The sequence below is a fragment of the Schistocerca americana genome, chromosome X, assembly GCF_021461395.2.
Source record: "Schistocerca americana isolate TAMUIC-IGC-003095 chromosome X, iqSchAmer2.1, whole genome shotgun sequence".
Lineage (NCBI taxonomy): Eukaryota > Metazoa > Arthropoda > Insecta > Orthoptera > Acrididae > Schistocerca > Schistocerca americana.
Genome location: NC_060130.1, coordinates 13,131,054 through 13,149,836, shown reverse-complemented (window position 1 = coordinate 13,149,836; position 18,783 = coordinate 13,131,054). Strand labels below are relative to the sequence as shown.

General features: G+C 40.2%; 1 protein-coding gene across 1 annotated transcript in view; it reads right to left on the bottom strand.

Moving 5' to 3' along the window:
• The window catches only part of LOC124554885 (molybdenum cofactor biosynthesis protein 1-like), a 67,147-nt gene that overhangs the window by 34,678 nt on the left and 13,686 nt on the right, over positions 1-18,783 (bottom strand). Inside the window, exons 5-6 of the mRNA XM_047128559.1 lie at positions 12,556-12,780; positions 3,179-3,324 (exon numbers count right to left, since the gene is read on the bottom strand). Coding sequence (XP_046984515.1) covers positions 3,179-3,324; positions 12,556-12,780 — 371 coding nt within the window. The remainder of the gene's footprint in view (positions 1-3,178; positions 3,325-12,555; positions 12,781-18,783) is intronic.

Here is an 18,783-nt window from a genome sequence, read left to right as displayed (position 1 = left end):
CCTGCACACACACAGAGAAAAAAAACTGCCAAGTCCAGCAGCTAGGGGCAAGCTGCTGGAGTTGGCAGTCATATGTGTGTGACATGTGCTTGCCTGTGTGTATGAATGTGTGTGTTTCTCTGTATCTCTTTTGCTGATGAAGGCTGTGGCCGAAAGCTTTGTGTAAGTGCCTTTTTAATTGTGCCTGTCTACAATGTAACATGTCTCCTTTGCAGTAAGCAGCAATCTATGTTTTCCTATATTTTTCATTTACACAGATGTAATTAACAAATCAGAGTCTATTTATTCCAGAGAAGTGACAGTTTGTTCATGACAGTTCAGCACAAATCTGATTTTTTATATACAGCAAGGCTACCTATAAATTATTCTGTGTGCCAGTGTTCATGCTGACTATAGGGATTCACACTGATCATGTGTAATTTGACACCTGGTCCTGTAAAGTTACTTCTGCTCAACGTGAAAAATTCTCCAATTCACATTTTGTAATTAACCTTAACATATCAAATAATGCACCCTTTGATATAACTGCTTATTGTCCACTTCCCATCACTCTATTCCCAATGTCAACCCAGCTGACCTCTACTTCTAATCCAAAAACCATGGTTGACTCAATGTTTGCTATTGCAAGCTATTGCTATTGCAACACAAAAGTGCCAGAGGCACCAGTAATGATATACAATTAAAAATACTAGAAAGTAAGGCACACCGGTTAGTACATGCTAAGCCAAACACTACAAGTGTCTAAGACACTGCGCTCTCACACAACAAGTACGAGGTCTGAATACATTACAGTTATGATACACTAAACTGTTTCATTCACAGTGGCTATATACATACTCTCTCCCCAATAAACAGAATAGTTATAACTCAATTGTTCACAAGTGTATATTATGACTCTTGCCACAGCCACACAGTCAGTATGCCACAGGCGTGCCATAGAAAGCGATCAGGTTCAATTCCTTGTAGAGCCGGGAAATTCTGCTCGGTGGACAGACTGGAATAGGGTACACTCTGCTTGTAGTTCCAGCTGAGGAGATACTCAAGTGAGAAGTAGTGTCTTCAACTTCTGGAAGTTGATAACAGCCTGGAGAGTTGTATACTGACCCCCTAACTCTCCATAGATTTATAGTAGAGGACATCTCTCGAAGAGCATTGCGTGGTCTTCTGGGCCCAATGCAGAGTTCCTTTATCTATGTATATTGTATATCACCACTTGTACACACTCATCAGCACAGTATCATATTGTCTCTTCACATGGCAAATTTTTATTCCCTTGTTTCCAGATCAAGACTTTTCCTCTTCCTCTTCTTCGTTTTTTTTTTTTTTTTTTTTTTTTTTTTTTTTTTTTTTTTTTTTTTTTTTACTTGTACCACACATATTCCACACGGTTTATGCTCACTCCTTCAATGATACTTCCCATCCTCCTCTAGTGTGCGAGTTGTCCCTGCTTTCCTGCGTGTTTCTTGGTTTAAACACCCTTGTTTCAAAAGAGAGTGACAGCTTAGATACAGTCTTGTCAACATTTTGTAATTTTATTTAGCAATTATTGTTTGAGCCTTATAGGCGAATGTCACAAGATATTGTCAACCACTGGATTCACTAGATTGGAATGGGGTTCATGGTAACTTATCAATTCATTTTTTAAGTTGCTGTTATCTTTTTCATCCTATCTTGGACTAGCTTTTCCATACTCCCACTCTATTTTACGTAGCCAAACAGTTATCTGCCCTTGCAAACTTGCTCCTTTACTACCAAGTTAACTAATACTGGGCAGCCTAACAGAAGTTCCAATATCCAGTCTTTCACCACAATTCACCTACACACACTTTTCACTCATTGATTTTCTTTTTTCAATGTCATAAATATTTTGCTTTCACAGACTGCTGTGCTTTGAACATAAAATTGTAGGAACATCTGCCTCACATGTCACTTTTTTTTTTTTTGTATTAAAGAATATGTTCCTTGCTTATTCCTATTTGCTTCTGATACATTTCCATTCTCACTTTTATTTTCTTTTGATCCATTTCTTTTTTCTTTGATAGACAAGTCAAACAACAATGGCAATATGTTGCAGCCCCCTGTGTTTCACCCTACTTACTACGAACTTACTTTTCTTAGCTTCCAATTTTATTAGTCATTTGGTTTTTAAGATACTTAAATTAATTGTTTGACCCTGTATTTTTATATCTTATTTTACCTTCGGTTGATAAAGGATTTCTGGTATGCTCACAAAGAGAGAGCTGATTTTCCCACCCCTCACCCCCCTTACCTTGTCCTGAAACAAACTTATCGCCAAGTATCTTGCAGTTTTTTTCCTATTATTAATCTCTTAGTCTAGTCATCAATTTAAAAGTGTCAGTTGTTGGTCCCATTGTCTAATAATTTGTACATTTATACACATGAAGTTCCAATTTTTATTTGGAACATATAGACTCTGATAATCATGAATCACAGTTCAAATGGCTCTGGGCACTATGGGACTTAACATCTGAGCCAAGGCAGGATTCAAACCTGCGACCGTAGCAGTCGCGCAGTTCTGGACTGAAGCGCCTAGAACCGCTCGGCAACGGTGGCTGGCGAATCATAGTTACCATCACACGGACAGAAATACTGTGTTAACTTTAATACAACATAGGGACATAGCTAAAAATGTCTTTACATAATTTCCAGTTCTGATTACTTTCCTTTAATTTAATCTAACAAATAGGTTAGTGTAACATGATGTTGACAGAGGCAAATTATATATACTCACAAATTATTTAGCTAGAGGTATCTGGTTTGTATGTCTGGGAGGGAGGAGGGTGCAAGATGAAAACTTCAAGAAAAGATTACTCATTTCATACCTGCTGAATTTAACTGCAGTTTATCTCTTCCATATACCAACCACATACCTAATGTGCATGGCAAACAGTTTGAAAGTATTATTCTATACTCAGCATTTGGAACTATCAGTTCCTTCATGAGAGAGGAAAGAGGGATAAGTTTCTGAAGGTCTGGAAGGTCACTCGGACTCCACAACTAATGTGAGGACAAGAGGAACAAATGTGTCTATAAGAAGTTTTGGAATTTCACCTCCTGAAGGTAAAATACTGATCAGTCTGTCAGTCTTCTAGTAATTTTATGGTTTCCTCGCATGAATTTTCACTTGGACATGATTATTCTATGTTTCATCACTCACCTGAGAGATATCTCTGAATTCCCAAAGAGACACACCTTCAAATTGCCATCAGCTGTTATCGGTAAACGGTTGCACGTGCCACAGAAGTGTTCACTCATTGAGGTAATAAATCCCACACGTCCCTTGAAGCCCGGGACATGGTATGCCTGCAAAAAGAAATTGTAAGAAAATAGGTACTGCTGTTGTGAAAATACTATAAATGTGTTGCTCACCAAGTGGAGGAAGGAGAAAATGTGCATTAAGGGGAGTTTGAACGCCCTATCCTGACAATGTTACATTTAGTGACTTAACTTTCCCGTACTTCAGGAACAACTGTAGCCATTGACAAGAAACTTTTACAGGACATTAAACTATATGTTCTGAGTCTTACAATAATTGCATTTCAGCCACTGCTTTTGGAAATACAATTTTTTAATTACACAGTTAAAATTTTGTGTACCTTTTTGTATGTTATTCTAAATAATTTTATTTATACATAACATTATGCTTTTCTTTTAGTTCAGAAGACTCAGGATACATATGTCATTACTCCCTGAAAATTTGAATTTGCTACTTGCCGTAGTTTCGGAGATTTAGGGAAAAATGCAAGAGAAAATGTAAATTTTCAGGAAGAGTTTTTAAAGTTTCAATAGACTGTAACTCAATATATGCTTAACATTTTATTTTTAGTCACTCAGAAGCACCCTGCACCATACTGTATATCATCCTCTTGATCTTTTTTAAGTTTTTTTTGTTTTCTTCTTTCTGGACTCCGTAGTGGCCAACTGTGCTGCATACTCTGCTTTACCAGTGCAAACCTTGTCCATCCCTTCAAATTCTCTGATGCAGTTTGCTCCAGAATTAATTCCCATATGTTGTAGCACTTTCACGCTACCAATGTTGCCATCATTAAAAGCAATAACAGCATGACTGACCCCCACTTTAGTGTCTTCATTACAAGAAAAACATTTTTTGGTCTACATCTACATCTACATCCATACTCCTCAAGCCACCTGATGGTGTAGGCTACCTTGAGTACCTCTATTGGTTCTCCCTTCTATTCCAGTCTCGTATTGTTCATGGAAAGAAGGATTGTCGGTATGCCTCTGTGCGGGCTCTAATCTCTCTCATTTTATCCTCATGGTCTCTTCGTGAGATATACGTAGGAGGGAGAAATATACTGCTTGACTCCTCAGTGAAGGTATGTTCTCGAAACTTCAACAAAAGCCCATACCGAGCTACTGAGCGTCTCTCCCGCAGAGTCTTCCACTGGAGTTTATCTAACATCTCCGTAATGCTTTCATGATTACTAAATGATCCTATAACGAAGCATGCTGCTCTCTGTTGGATCTTCTCTATCTCTTCTATCAACCCTATCTGGTACAGATCCCACACTGCTGAGCAGTATTCAAACATTGGGGGAACAAGTGTACTGTAACCTAATTCCTTTGTTTTTGGATTGCATTTCCTTAGGATTCTTCCAATGAATCTCAGTCTGGCATCTGATTTACCGATGATCAACTTTATATGATCATTCCATTTTAAATCACTCCTAATGCATACTCCCAGATAATTTATGGAATTAACTGCTTCCAATTGCTGACCTGCTATATTGTAGCTAAATGATATGGGATCTTTCTTTCTATGTATTCGCAGCACATTACACTTGTCTACATTGAGATTCGATTGCCATTCCCTGCACCATGCATCAATTCGCTGCAGATCATCCTGCATTTCAGTGCAATTTTCCATTGTTGCAACCTCTCGATATACCACAGCATCATCCGCAAAAAGCCTCAGTGAACTTCTGATGTCATTCACAAGGTCATTTATGTGTATTGTGAATAGCAACGGTCCTACGACACTCCCCTGCAGCACACCTGAAATCACTCTTACTTTGGAAGACTTCTCTCCATTGAGAATGACAGGCTGCGTTCTGTTATCTAGCAACTCTTCAATCCAATCACATAATTGGTCTGATAGCCCATATGCTCTTACTTTGTTCATTAAATGATTGCGGGGAACTGTATCGAACACCTTGCGGAAGTCAAGAAACACAGCATCTACCTGGGAACCCGTGTCTATGGCCCTCTGAGTCTCGTGGACGAATAGTGCGAGCTGGGTTTCACACGATCGTCTTTTTCGAAACCCATGCTGATTCCTACAGAGTAGATTTCTAGTTTACAGAAAAATCATAATACTCGAACATAATACATGTTCTGAAATTCTACAACTGATCGACATTAGAGATATAGGTCTATAGTTCTGCACATCTGTTCGACGTCCCTTCTTGAAAACGGGGATGACCTGCGCCCTTTTCCAATTCTTTGGAATGCTACGCTCTTGTAGAGACCTACGGTACACTGCTGCAAGAAGGGGTGTAAGTTCCTTCGCATACTCTGTGTAAAATTGAACTGGTATCCCATCAGGTCAGTGGCCTTCCCTCTTTTGAGTGATTTTAATTGTTTCTCTATCCCTCTGTCATCTATTTCAATATCTACCATTTTGTCATCTGTGCGACAATCTAGAGAAGGAACTACAGTGCAATCTTCCTCTGTGAAACAGCTTTGGAAAAAGACATTTAGTATTTCAGCCTTCAGTCCATCATCCTCTGTTTCAGTACCTTTTTGGTCACAGAGTGTCTGGACATTTTGTTTTGATCCACCTACCGCTTTGACATAAGAGCAAAATTTCTTAGGATTTTCTGCCAAGTCAGTACATAGAACTTTACTTTCGAATTCATTTAACGCCTCTCGCATGGCCCTCCTCACATTACATTTCACTTCACGTAATTTTTGTTTGTCTGCAAGGTGTTGGCTACGTTTATGTTTGCTGTGAAGTTCCCTTTGCTTCCGCAGCAGTTTTCTAACTCGGTTGTTGTACCAAGCTGGCTCTTTTCCATCTCTTACGATCTTGCTTGGCACATACTCATCTAACGCATATTGTACGATGGTTTTGAACTTTGTCCACTGATCCTCAACACTATCTGTACTTAAAACAAAACTTTTGTGTTGAGGCATTAGGTACTCTGATATCTGATTTTTGTCACTTTTGCTAACCAGAAAAATCTTCGTACCTTTTTTTAATATTTCTATTTACGGCTGAAATCATCGCTGCAGTAACCGCTTTATGATCGCTGATTCCCTGTTCTGCGTTAATTGTTTCAAATAGTTCGGGTCTGTTTGTCACTAGAAGGTCTAATATGTTATCGCCACGAGTCAGTTCTCTGTTTAACTGCTCAAGGTAGTTATCAGATAAAGCTCTTAAAAAATTTCACTGGATTCTTTGTCCCTGCCACCCATTATGAAAGTTTGAGTCTCCCAGTCTATATCCGGCAAATTAAAATCTCCACCCAGAACTATAACATGGTGGGCAAATCTACTCGAAATATTTTCCAAATTATCCTTCAGGTGCTCAGCCACAACAGCTGCTGAGACAGGGGGCCTATAGAGACATCCAATTACCATGTCTGAGCCTGCTTTAACCATGACCTTCACCCAAATTATTTCACATTTCGGATCTCCATCAATTTCCTTCGATACTATTGCACTTCTTATCGCATTAAACATGCCTCCCCCTTCACTGTCCAGCCTGTCTCTGTGGTATACATTCCAATCTGAGTTTAGAATTTCATTACTGTTTACATCTGGTTTCAGCCTACTTTCTGTCCCTAGTACTATGTGGGCATTGTGACCGTTTATTAATGAGAGCAGTTCTGGGACCTTTCTATAGACGCTCCTGCAGTTTACTATTAGCACATTAATATTGTTATTCCCTGCTGCATTTTGTCTACTCCTACCTTGCCGCATCTCAGGAGGTGTCTCGTCGGGCCTAGGGAGGGAGTTCTCTAACTTAAAAAACCCACATGTGCACTCCACACATACTCCGCTACCCTTGTAGCCGCTTCCTGCATGTAGTGCACGCGTGACCTATTCAGGGGGACCCTACATTTCTGCACCCGATAGCGGAGGTCAAGAAATTTGCACCCCAGATCTCCGCAGAATCGTCTGAGCCCCTGGTTTAAGCCTTCCACTCGGCTCCAAACCAGAGGACCACTATCGGTTCTGGGAACGATACAACAAGTAGCTAGCTCAGATTCCACCCCGCGAGGCTTTCCGCCTACACCAACTCCGCTAACTGCCTGTACGAACTGAGGATGACCTCTGAACCCAGACGGCAGGAGTCATTGGTGCCGACATGAGCAACAATTTGCAGTCGGGTGCACCCAGTGCTCTCTATCACTGCCAGCACGGCCTCCTCCACATCTCGGATGAGACCCCCGGCAAGCAGACAGAGTGAACACTGACCTTCTTCCCCGACCTTTCCGCTATTTCCCTAAGGGGCTCCATCACCCGCCTAACGTTGGAGCTCCCAATAACTAATATACCCCTCCCCCCATGTGCCTCCTTGGACCTTGCTGAAGGAGTGGCCACATGTCCACTCACAAGCAGAACGGGCGATGCCACACGGCCAGCCTCCACACTGACCCTCCGCCTCATGCGCCGCGAATGCCGATGAACCCGCCACTCCCCTTGGGAAGAGGGTGGCCCAACCGTGCCCGGTAGCCGCAAAGATGTCTTGACAGCAGGGTCAGTGGGTGAAGCATGTAATGTAACACCTGGTGTGTACCATGCAACGCACAAGACTCCCCACTGCCGCTACACTCTGAGGCAGCAGCCTGAAGATGGCTAACCGCGGCTTCAACACATTCAGCTGTTTGCGAACAGTGGCCAGCTCCTCCTGTGTCCGTACACAGCAGTCACACATCCTATCCATCATAAGAAATCAATTTACTGTAGAGAGTTAATCAACTTATAACTAGACTGCTAATTCACTAAAGGCGGCTGATAGTTGACTAAACTGTGGTTACTAGACACTTCCTGTAGAAAACAATGAAAATAGCACTACCTGTCTCTGGACTGTATTGAAAACAAACACTAGCACTACTGGCACTATGGCTGACTAAACGGACTCTCTCTGACTGTATTCAAAACAAACACGAAATCTATGGAACACTATTACTAGCACCCGACAATTAAAGCTTCCTAAAAGCAAAAACACACGGAAAAGGAAGTGACAAGTAAGAAAAATAGAGTTAATACTTCAATTAGCATAGCTCGCTGCACAGCAGACGTGACGCAGATGGCAGTTACAACGACACTGACACAATAAGATTATTGAACGACTCACTGGGATTTTGAGTCTGACAATGCAGACACTTCTTCAATAATTCAGGATTGCCAGGTCTCTGTAAACAGGTTTTATGATATCCACAACTGCTGCTGGGATAGAATGTTTATGGCTGTATGACCTGTTTGAGTACTGGGCATTGCGGTAATTGCACCATGAACCAGATCTAGGAGGGCAAAGATGGTGTACTGGTTTATCATCAGCTGACAGTCTCTGGAAGAAGGTAGCCCATACTGCCTGCTTCATTTTCAACAAATCCTCAGTATTATTTCTAATGGCAATCTCATAATACTGTTGTAGTTCATCAATCATGTTGTCTGTCAGCCTGCTTCTTATGGTCTTACCACCTGAAAGTTTCTTGTCTCTCAAACTTTGTTTCAACTTCCTCAATCTGGTATCCATCCTCTTCTGGACATGAGCAACACATTCCAGTTCTGTGATAAGCTTCTCACCATAAGGCTGAGTGGCTACTACACTGTTATATGCATTTGAGTCTGCATAACCTAAGAACTTAGTGTAACACACTCCCCTTTAGTTTACAGATCGATTATAAATTTCAACAGCTGCACAGGCCTCCGTACGACTAGTTGTCCTTCATAATTTCTGTCACAGATATGCCCTTCTTCATTCCCTGATTTATACTTATAACAATGTTTGGTTAAAATCTGGAAATCTATTAGCTTTCCAGTATCAACACTGGTCACTGTAGCAACAGAATTCTTAGAACTGCAGCTGCGCTTCTACCAAGTGCCCCAAAAGCTACTGATATGACAATCATACCATCGTTTATTTCAGCAGCTTCATTTGTAGCACCCTTAATTGACTCACATGCAGTGGATTTCACAGCAGCTCCAATAAATCCTGCATACTTGTCCATTTTACAAAGTGGGCGTGGCATATACATCACGACACACATTGTTTCTGCTGCAGTGTGTCCTTTGCCAATAGCTCTCAATCCATAAAACCACCTAACATTTACGTCAAAATAATTATCTTTACACTTATCAGAATTCCAAAATGAATGAGTGTATTTACAAATGGCAGAATTAATGGTAAGTTTCCTGGCTAGTCCATTTGATACCTCAATGTCTTCATGTAAACTAACTGGCCCTCCACATACATACAGCACACACATTCACATAACACCCCTGTTAGGATGTGTAAATGTATCAGAATATAACCTAACCTACCGTTTACATGAGTTTTGTTTTGAGATAACTGTGTTATCACTATGTTTTATTTTAATCTTCGAAGCACTAATGGGTGTTTCGCTAGATACTCATGAGTTTGCCAGTATTTCATTGTCTGCAACTTCACACACCACATGCTGAACACAATGTTTCTCTTTATTCAAAAATTTATTACCATGAAACCCACATTTCTTAAAAACACTTCATTTTGGAGTCATACTTTTTGAGAGATTTACCAGTCTATTCATCACTTCTCCTCGGAAAAACGTTAGCACTTTGATATACAAAGCATGTTTATACTATGAAAAGATACGATACTATTTTTGACAGTGCTACCAATGCAAACACATAATTTAACCTTTATAACACAGCAATCCACAGCTTTCTACAGGGTAGTCCATTGATAGTGACCGGGCCAAATATCTCACGAAATAAGCATGAAATGAAAAAACTACAAAGAACGAAATTCGTCTAGCTTGAAGGGAGAAACCAGATGGCGCTATGGTTGGCCTGCTAAATGGCACTGCCATAGGTCAAACTCATATCAACTGCATTTTTTAAAAATAGGAGCCCCCATTTTTTATTACATATTCATGTAGTACGTAAAGAAATGTGAATGTTTTAGCTGGACCCCTTTTTCACTTTGGGATAGATGAAGCTGTAATAGTCAAAAATGGTTCAAATGGCTCTGAGCACTATGGGACTTAACTTCTGAGGTCATCAGTCCCCTAGAACTTAAAACTACTTAAACCCAACTAACCTAAGGACATTACACACATCCATGCCCAAGGCAGGATTCGAACCTGCGACCGTAGCGGTCGTGCGTTTCCAGACTAGCGCCTAGCACCGCTCGGCCACTTCGGCCAGCTGCTGTAATAGTCACAAACATATAAGTATGTAGTATCACATAACTTTCCGCCAGTGCGGACGGTATTTGCTTCGTGATACATTACCCGTGTTAAAATGGACCGTTTACCAATTGCGGAAAAGGTCGGTATCGTGTTGATGTATGGCTATTGTGATCAAAATGCCCAAGGGGCTTGTGCTATGTATGCTGCTCGGTATCCTGGACAACATCATTGAAGTGTCGGGACCATTCGCCGGATAGTTACATTATTTAAGGAAACAGGAAGTGTCCAGTCACATGTGAAACATCAACCATGACCTGCAACAAATGATGATGCCCTAGTAGGTGTTTCAGCTGCTGGGGCAGCTAATCCACACATCAGTAGCAGACAAATTGCGCGAGAATTGGGAATCTCAAAAACGTCGGTGTTGAGAATGCTACATCAACATTGATTGCACCCGTACCATATTTCAATGCACCAGGAATTGCATGCCAATGACTTTGAATGTCATGAACAGTTCTGCCACTGGGCACAAGAGAAATTACGAGACGATGAAAGATTTTTTGCATGTGTTCTATTTAGCGATGAAGCATCATTCACCAACAGCGGTAACCTAAACCGCCATAATATGCACTATTGGACAACGGAAAATCTACGATGGCAGCGACAAGTGGAACAGCAGCTACCTTGGCAAGTTAATGTATGGTGTGGCATTAAGGGAGGAAGGTTAATTGGCCCCCATTTTATCCATGGCAATCTAAATGGTGCAATGTATGCAGATTTCCTGCGTAATGTTCTACCAATGTTACTACAAGATGTTTCACTGCATGACAGAATGGCGATGTACTTCCAACATGATGGATGTCCCGCACATAGTTTGCGTGCGGTTGAAGCAGTATTGAATAGCACATTTCATGACAGGTGGATTGGTCGTCAAAGCACCATACCATGGCCCGCACGTTCACCGGATCTGACGTCCCCGGATTTCTTTCTGTGGGGAAAGTTGAAGGATATTTGCTATCGTGATCCACCAACAATGCCTGACAACATGCGTCAGTACATTATCAATGCATGTACGAACATTACGGAAGGCAAACTACTCACTGTTGAGAGGAATGTCATTACACGTATTGCCAAAGGCATTGAGGTTGACAGACATCATTTTGAGCATTTATTGCATTAATGTGGTATTCACAGGTAATCACGCCGTAACAGCATGCGTTCTCACAAATGATAAGTTCACAAAGGTACATGTATCACATTGGAACAACCGAAATAAAATGTTCAAATGTACCTAGGTTCTGTATTTTAATTTAAAAAACCTACCTGTTACCAACTGTTCGTCTAAAATTATGAGACATATGTTTGTGACTATTACAGTGCCATCTATCACAAACTGAAAAAAGTGGTCCAACTAAAACATTCATATTTCTTTATGTATTACACGAATATGTAATAAAAAATGGGGTTCCTATTTTAAAAAACACAGTTGATATCCGTTTGAGCTATGGCAGCGCCTTATAGCAGGCCAACCATTGCGCCAGCTGGTTTCCCCCTTCGAGCTAGACAAATTTCGTTCTTTGTAGTTTTTTCGTTTGACACTTATTTCGTGAGATATTTGGCCCGGTCACGATCAATGGACTACCCTGTATATAAAAAATTACCGATTTTATTAGGTCTTGAAGTAATGCATGTAAAAATTTTAACATTTTCAACTGGTGTATATTATATTTTAGAAAATAAAATGAAATACTTCTCACACAAGTTTATAAGTAATATACATATCATTTTATTTGGAAAATGGCAAATTTTATAATCAGATAAAAACCCGAAAAAGTGAAAAAGAATGTTTTCCCCTTCTAACTCCCCTTAAAGTTATGGAAATGTGTAAGCTTTCGGAGCCAGTGGCTTCTTCTTCTGGCAGAAACAATAAGGGGAAGGAAAAGGGAAGAAAGAAAAGGATTGTCAAGGTTTAGGAAATGGGGAGAGTTGCAGAAAAGCTGCAGAGAAACCCAGGCCAGGACAGACTTACTGAATGGGATGAGAAATATGTAACTAAACCAGTCTATCTCTCATACCACCAGCAGATGTGAAGTATTCTTGTGATTGGTAGTAAGTCATAAACATTAAATTATTTTCAATGTACGTTCATACGTAATACTGCACGTACCTTTGAGGTATCATTGGGCCTATTGGGAAGAGGATCAAAATTAGGCCACTGCTTTCTAATTATTTGGAGCATTTCACAAAATGAGACCATCTTCCCATCATTCCATTTGTTGCCGCTGAAAGGCATGTACTCGATAAATCTTACATCAACATTTTTCTCTTTTGTTAACTCCACAAAACTGCACACTTCATCTTCATTAAAACTTCGCATTACAACACAATTTATCTGTGGAAGAAAGACACCATTAAAAACTTGGTATCAGATAAAGCCTGGTTTAAACAGAGTTTGAAAGACTTTTTGATAGATAACTCATCCTACTCGATAGATGAATATCTTAACAGTGGCTGTTAGGCCAGCTTAAATAAGAATGTCTGTTAGATTTCAGTTCTGAGAGCACTTTGCCATAACAGTCAAGATTATGTACTTTTTGTTTGATAAATTTATTAATAGTGCATAACAATGTTTCAGTCTGACAGCGTATCAATTCTGAAAATATTAGCTGTTCCAGTTTGTATTGTATTCACCTAGTTTGACAATCTCCTGACAAATGATCAGGGTATTCAAATGTTTTATATTTTTTATGTTATACTTTCTGGCATGTTACTCACCCATGAGAATCGTCTCATGTTTTGGGTCTTGGAACAAAAGCTGAATCTAATCTAATCTAACCTACAAAATAATGGTTCTACAAGTCTGTTGTTATATTTGTATACCTCACTGATTCTGTTAAATTAATCTTTTTCTCTCTTTTTAGAGAATGTCTGAATTTATCTTAGCATGCCAAGCTGTTAACCTTCTTAACAATTTATGAAAATTAAACTACATACATCTTCAATCTTTTTCCCCACTCCAATGCACACATCTTTTGCTGAAGGTATTATTTTAACTATTACATGAAATTAAGAAGCTTTCTTGAAACTGTGCTGCCATTTGTGAAACAAAGTTAAAAGTGTTCTCAAGATAAAAGGTCTTCACAAAAGGAGCATTTAGTATCTGTGCAGGTGGTAATACTGACAGCCATCATATAAACAAGCCCAAATGGTAGAACATCCTGCTTTACACATACACGCAATGGCAGAAAAAAGGAAAAGAGCACACCTTTCATTCAAGCATTGAATATATAAACTGATGAGACAAAACACTATGACCTCATGTTTGATAATGTGTTTGTCCACTGTTGGAACACAATACAGCAGTGATTTTGTGTGGGACAAGTTCAACAAATTTCAGGTATGTTCCCAGCATTATGTGAGGTATGTTCCCAGCATTATGCAGCACCGCATGTCTAAGCACAGGTCATGTAATTCCCATAAATTGCAGATCAGTGGTTTCTGGGTGCAGAACTGGTATCTGATAGCATTGCAGATGTATTCCATCAGATTCAGAAGGGGTGAATTTGATTCTGGCCTCGTGACACTGAAAGTCATATTGTTGAAACATGTCACCTTCATTAGGGACAGGGTGCGGACAGTGCACAATAATGTTCACACAGAACAAAGCTGTTATGGAGCCTTCAGTTACTACCACAGGACCCATAGAAGACCAGGTGAATGTCCTCCATAGCATAATATTGCTCCCACTGGCCTAAGTCTGTAGCAAAGTGCACCTTTCAAGCACCAATTCACTCTGTTGACAGTGTATGTGCACAAAACCGTCACGCAGGTGTAATGCGAAACTCGAATGATTCAACCAGATGACACATTTCTATTGATTCACTGCCCAATCTCAATGCTCCTGAGCCACAGAAATTGTAATTCAACTGTGTTGTCAACATGGGAACATACAGGGGTTGTCTGCAGCAGAGCCCTATGTTTAACAATGTGCAATGGATGGTGTGCTCTGAAATACTCGTGCTTCCACCAGCACTGTGTAGCTTCCTCAGCTGAATGTCATCTTTTTCAAAGGAACCATCCCAGAATTTGTCTTAAATCATTTAGGGAAATCAAGGAAAACCCAAATTTTGGTGGCCCGGTGGGACTCGGGTCCGTTGTCCTCTCGAAGGCAAGTCCACTGTTTGACCACTGTGGTGGCATGACCTAGTCTTAATTAAGCCAGAAAATCTTGGGAAATGCTGACAGATTTAAGATATAACAATTTAAAACAATCCTTTCATGAATTTCATTACAATTTTCTGCTCTTTTGAAAAACAATTTCTTTTGACTGTTTTGATGTTGTTTAGTATGTTTAAATAATGATGGCAGGCTCTATAAAAGGGCAGTTCGGCTTTTAAGTTTAGTTATACTGTTTTAAACTACATCCTTCATCTATTTGTCCACCCAGAAGTGCTATAGGATGTAACTTGAAGACTATGGTGAGGTGGTGGGGGACAGTCATGTGTTGAGGAGGAGGTGCTGCCAGAAATGAAGTGTGTGAGGTGACGTTATTGACACTGCATACAGGGAGAATAAAAATACTCTATTCCATATTCATTCACAATCTACGTCTGCCCCCATATGGTTTTACTTTTCTCCAATAAGAAAAAAGAAATTGTCAGTAACTGTCTCTATAAGGTCTTAAAAGGAAACAAACAATAGAAAATCTAGGCTGGAATAATGACCATATTATAAAAAAGATCCATTGCTATTCACTGCACACAGGAAATGTTAGGTCACAGACAAGCACAACAAAAAGACTACTAAACACGTAAGCATTCGATCAGAAAGTCTTCTTCGTAAGTGGACAAAACACACACACACACACACACACACACACACACACATATGACTGTTGTTTCTCCCATGATGCGCAGTTGCTCCCAGTCTGGCCCTAGCAGCCAGAGACCGTGGTCATGTATGTGTGATCTGCATTTGCGCGCATGTGTGTGTGTGTGTGTGTGTGTGTGTGTGTGTGTGTGTGTGTGGGAAGGGGGGGGGGAGGTTTGCACCAAAAGCTTACGTGTTTAATGGGTGGTGTATTTTTTTTTTTTTTTTCCCCTGCCTGCAACACAACATCTACACTATACAGTGAGTGCCAATCTATCCTTTTCATAATACTGTCGTTACCACCTTGCCAAGAGGCATATTGTGGAGTAATCCGAAGGGCTCTACTAATTTGTACAAGAGGAAGGAGAGCACAATCTCAATGTAAGTTTTTAGAAAACTGGTATGTGCATTACTTCTGCAAACCTTTCAGAAAGGACACAGTATGCACTTCATCCAGCAAGATGAGTAATAAACAATATTAGCAATACTGCATCAAACTTGTTCACTTTCATCTTTGGATTAAACATTCGATTTCAGAGAGTACAGAATTTGGCAGAATCAAATTTTGGGGATATGTGGAACTGGGACAACGGCATATTTTTTACCCATTCACAAACTAAGCACTGCTGATTGCTACTTTTATTGTGTCTGCTGCTGCAATGCATATATGAAACTGTAAGTGCAGCATCTATGATGGAATAAAATGTTATACAAATGAAACAAACAGGCACAGTGAAATAGAGTAGTATGGCTCATCATTTCGGTCTCACAGATTAGCAGGTGTTGACTTGAAAGATAATACTTAAGAAGTTGAATCCAAAGGAGAGGATGTACCGTATTTACTCAAATGTAAGCCCCATTTTTTCTGGTTTTTGTAATCCAAAAAACCGCCTGCGGCTTAGAATCGAGTGCAAAGCAAGTGGAAGTTCTGAAAAATGTCGGTAGGTGCTGCCACAACTAACTTTTGCCGTCGAATATATGTAGCGCAACACAGGCATGCTTCATAGGCACAAAGATAAATACTTGCGCCAAAACCTCTGCGTCAGTAAATAAATTAAAAAAAAAGGTGAAAGACGATTTTCACACATTATCCAACGAAGTAAATATAAATTCCGCATTGTTCATCTTCGAATGTAGCAGAACTTCAATGTATTACAAAAATCCGACTGGCAAGACTGTTTCAGATGTTTGTCAATATGGCCAACTCTACGTTCTGAATTTTTTCCTACCTGTGAGAAGAGATGGTTGCTTATAGGAACCTGATGAAATGTGAATCACATGCAGTATTCTCTTCATCATAAGAGTAATACGAATATAAACATGTTGCCACGTATTCTTTCGTGTTTGCTGCTATCTTATTTAAATCCTGTCTGCCTAATAAACTACGAAACTAGAGTGAGACAACAGCAAATGTGGAAGAATATACGTATCGTGTCATGTTTATATTCGTATTATTCTTATGCCTAATAGTGATACAGTCAGAACTGAAGCACAGCAACTGACTAGATTTTTAAATCTAAGATGACTCTAATTTCTGTGCAGAATTTGATGTACTAAAGAAGCGGCCGCAAAGATTTTCAAACGGAGATAAATTTTCGCCTAACTCTCGTTCAGAACATGTTCTATCATACGCAGTCTATTATTTGGTTCTTGTTGATCATTATCAAAGAAAGCAGCAGTGTAAGTAACAACAAATAGTCTCTTGCCATTGTTTCGCTAATGAGATGATTTCTCTCTCTTTTTTTTTTTTTTTTTTTTAATTGTAGGCGGTGGTAGCGTGCATAAAAGCAAGCCATGCCGCGAGTGACGACAGGCCGCAAACACGCACTATCAGAATGCGACAAACAATGCATGACACAGTACAGTAATGTATTTTCAGCTTAGAGTGACATAAACGCCTATAACAAGGAAAACGGCACTTATCAGATCAAAGCAAAATAAGCAATTGATTCAAACCAGACGAAGCACGTGAAAAAGGAAGGGTACCAGTATAAATACGGACGGAGGGCCTGACGCATAGCAAAGGCTACCTGGTAAAGCTTAAGTGCTAAGCTTACGACTCGAACCAAACTACTGTAGCTGTATCGTCATTCATTCGACCTAAATTGTGTCTCATATTACAATGGACCGACTTTGTTTCGATTTGGAGGTGCAGCCTAAAACTTTTCTCTCCCCTTGAACTTCGAGTCTCAAATTTCAGGTGCGGCTTAGATTCGGGAATTTTTTTTTTCCTTCCTTTATTTCGAGTCTCATTTTTCAGGTTTGAGTGCAGCTTAGATTTGAGTAAATACGGTAGGTGGTATTTCACCTAATTCTGACTATGAAATAAAACAAAGTACGGCAGGGAGCTCTGACGAATCAAAGAGCAGCGATGAAGATTCTGATGAATAGTAAAGTATGAGTTAAGAAATAAGATGCTACTGAGATCGTAAATTTTTGTTGTGTTGATGAATCTGTTAACAAACATATTCAAAAATGCACTGAAACATTGGCACATGTAGTGTTGGGAGGTGATAAACTGTCATTACGGTTAGAGGAGCTACGTATTTCTTGCTGTTCTACTCCTACATGACACTGTATCTGAAGGTACAGAATGAATCTTCACTGGCTAGAGAAATGGGTAACACAATTTTACAAGTCTCTGCTGTCATGTAATCTCTTCAGGGAAATCATGACTGTACTAAGATTCGGTTTGTGGTTGACAAGGTCAGAGTCATTAAGAAATGCAAGGCAGCTACCATGTCAGTCCTAGAAGAGAGAGACGTAGCAAACTGTCAAAGCATGTACATTCCCGGTCCATATGTTTGTGGTGATGTAATAACCAAGTAATACTGAAGTGTGATCCAAGTCGCACAAATATGGCTTTAATAATAACCTCCGAACAATATGCCTCTAAGGACTCAACAAGACACAGAACACTGATGTGCACATTACAAACTAGAATCACACAGAGAATCAGTCAGCACTGTTCCACACTAATATATGTGCGAGTCACCAGCAGATGGCATGGCAGCGACCGCGCCACACGCTTGGCTCCCAGAGACAGAATCCAGCAGCCAGCCTGCAATGATCAGTGGGTGACCAATTTAAAGACGCATGTACGGCAACACCACTCTCGGTGCACTCACACTGACATGTACTAGTAGCACGATACAGCAGTGATGAGCAGTAGTACCCCTCCTGTCTTGCGCGCCTTTTATCTGGCTCTACAATTTACTTTCCTAGACCCACACAAATGCCTGATCCTCCTAATTCAATTTGCTCTGCAGACTATTTAAAATTCACAAAGAAAAAGGAGCCAAAATTGCACTTTGTGTGCCAGTTACTTTCCAATACATTGCCACCAGCTGATCTTATTTAAGAATACTCAACTTTCGTAGCCATACTTACAGCACATCCTTTGCTTCCTGGCCTAAATCCAAGTTAACTACCAGCCCCCCTGCCCCCTCCCCCCCCACACACACACACGCCCCTGCCCCCCCTCCCCCCCCCCCTCTCCCCCCTTCCCAATCAGCTAGTTGTGTGT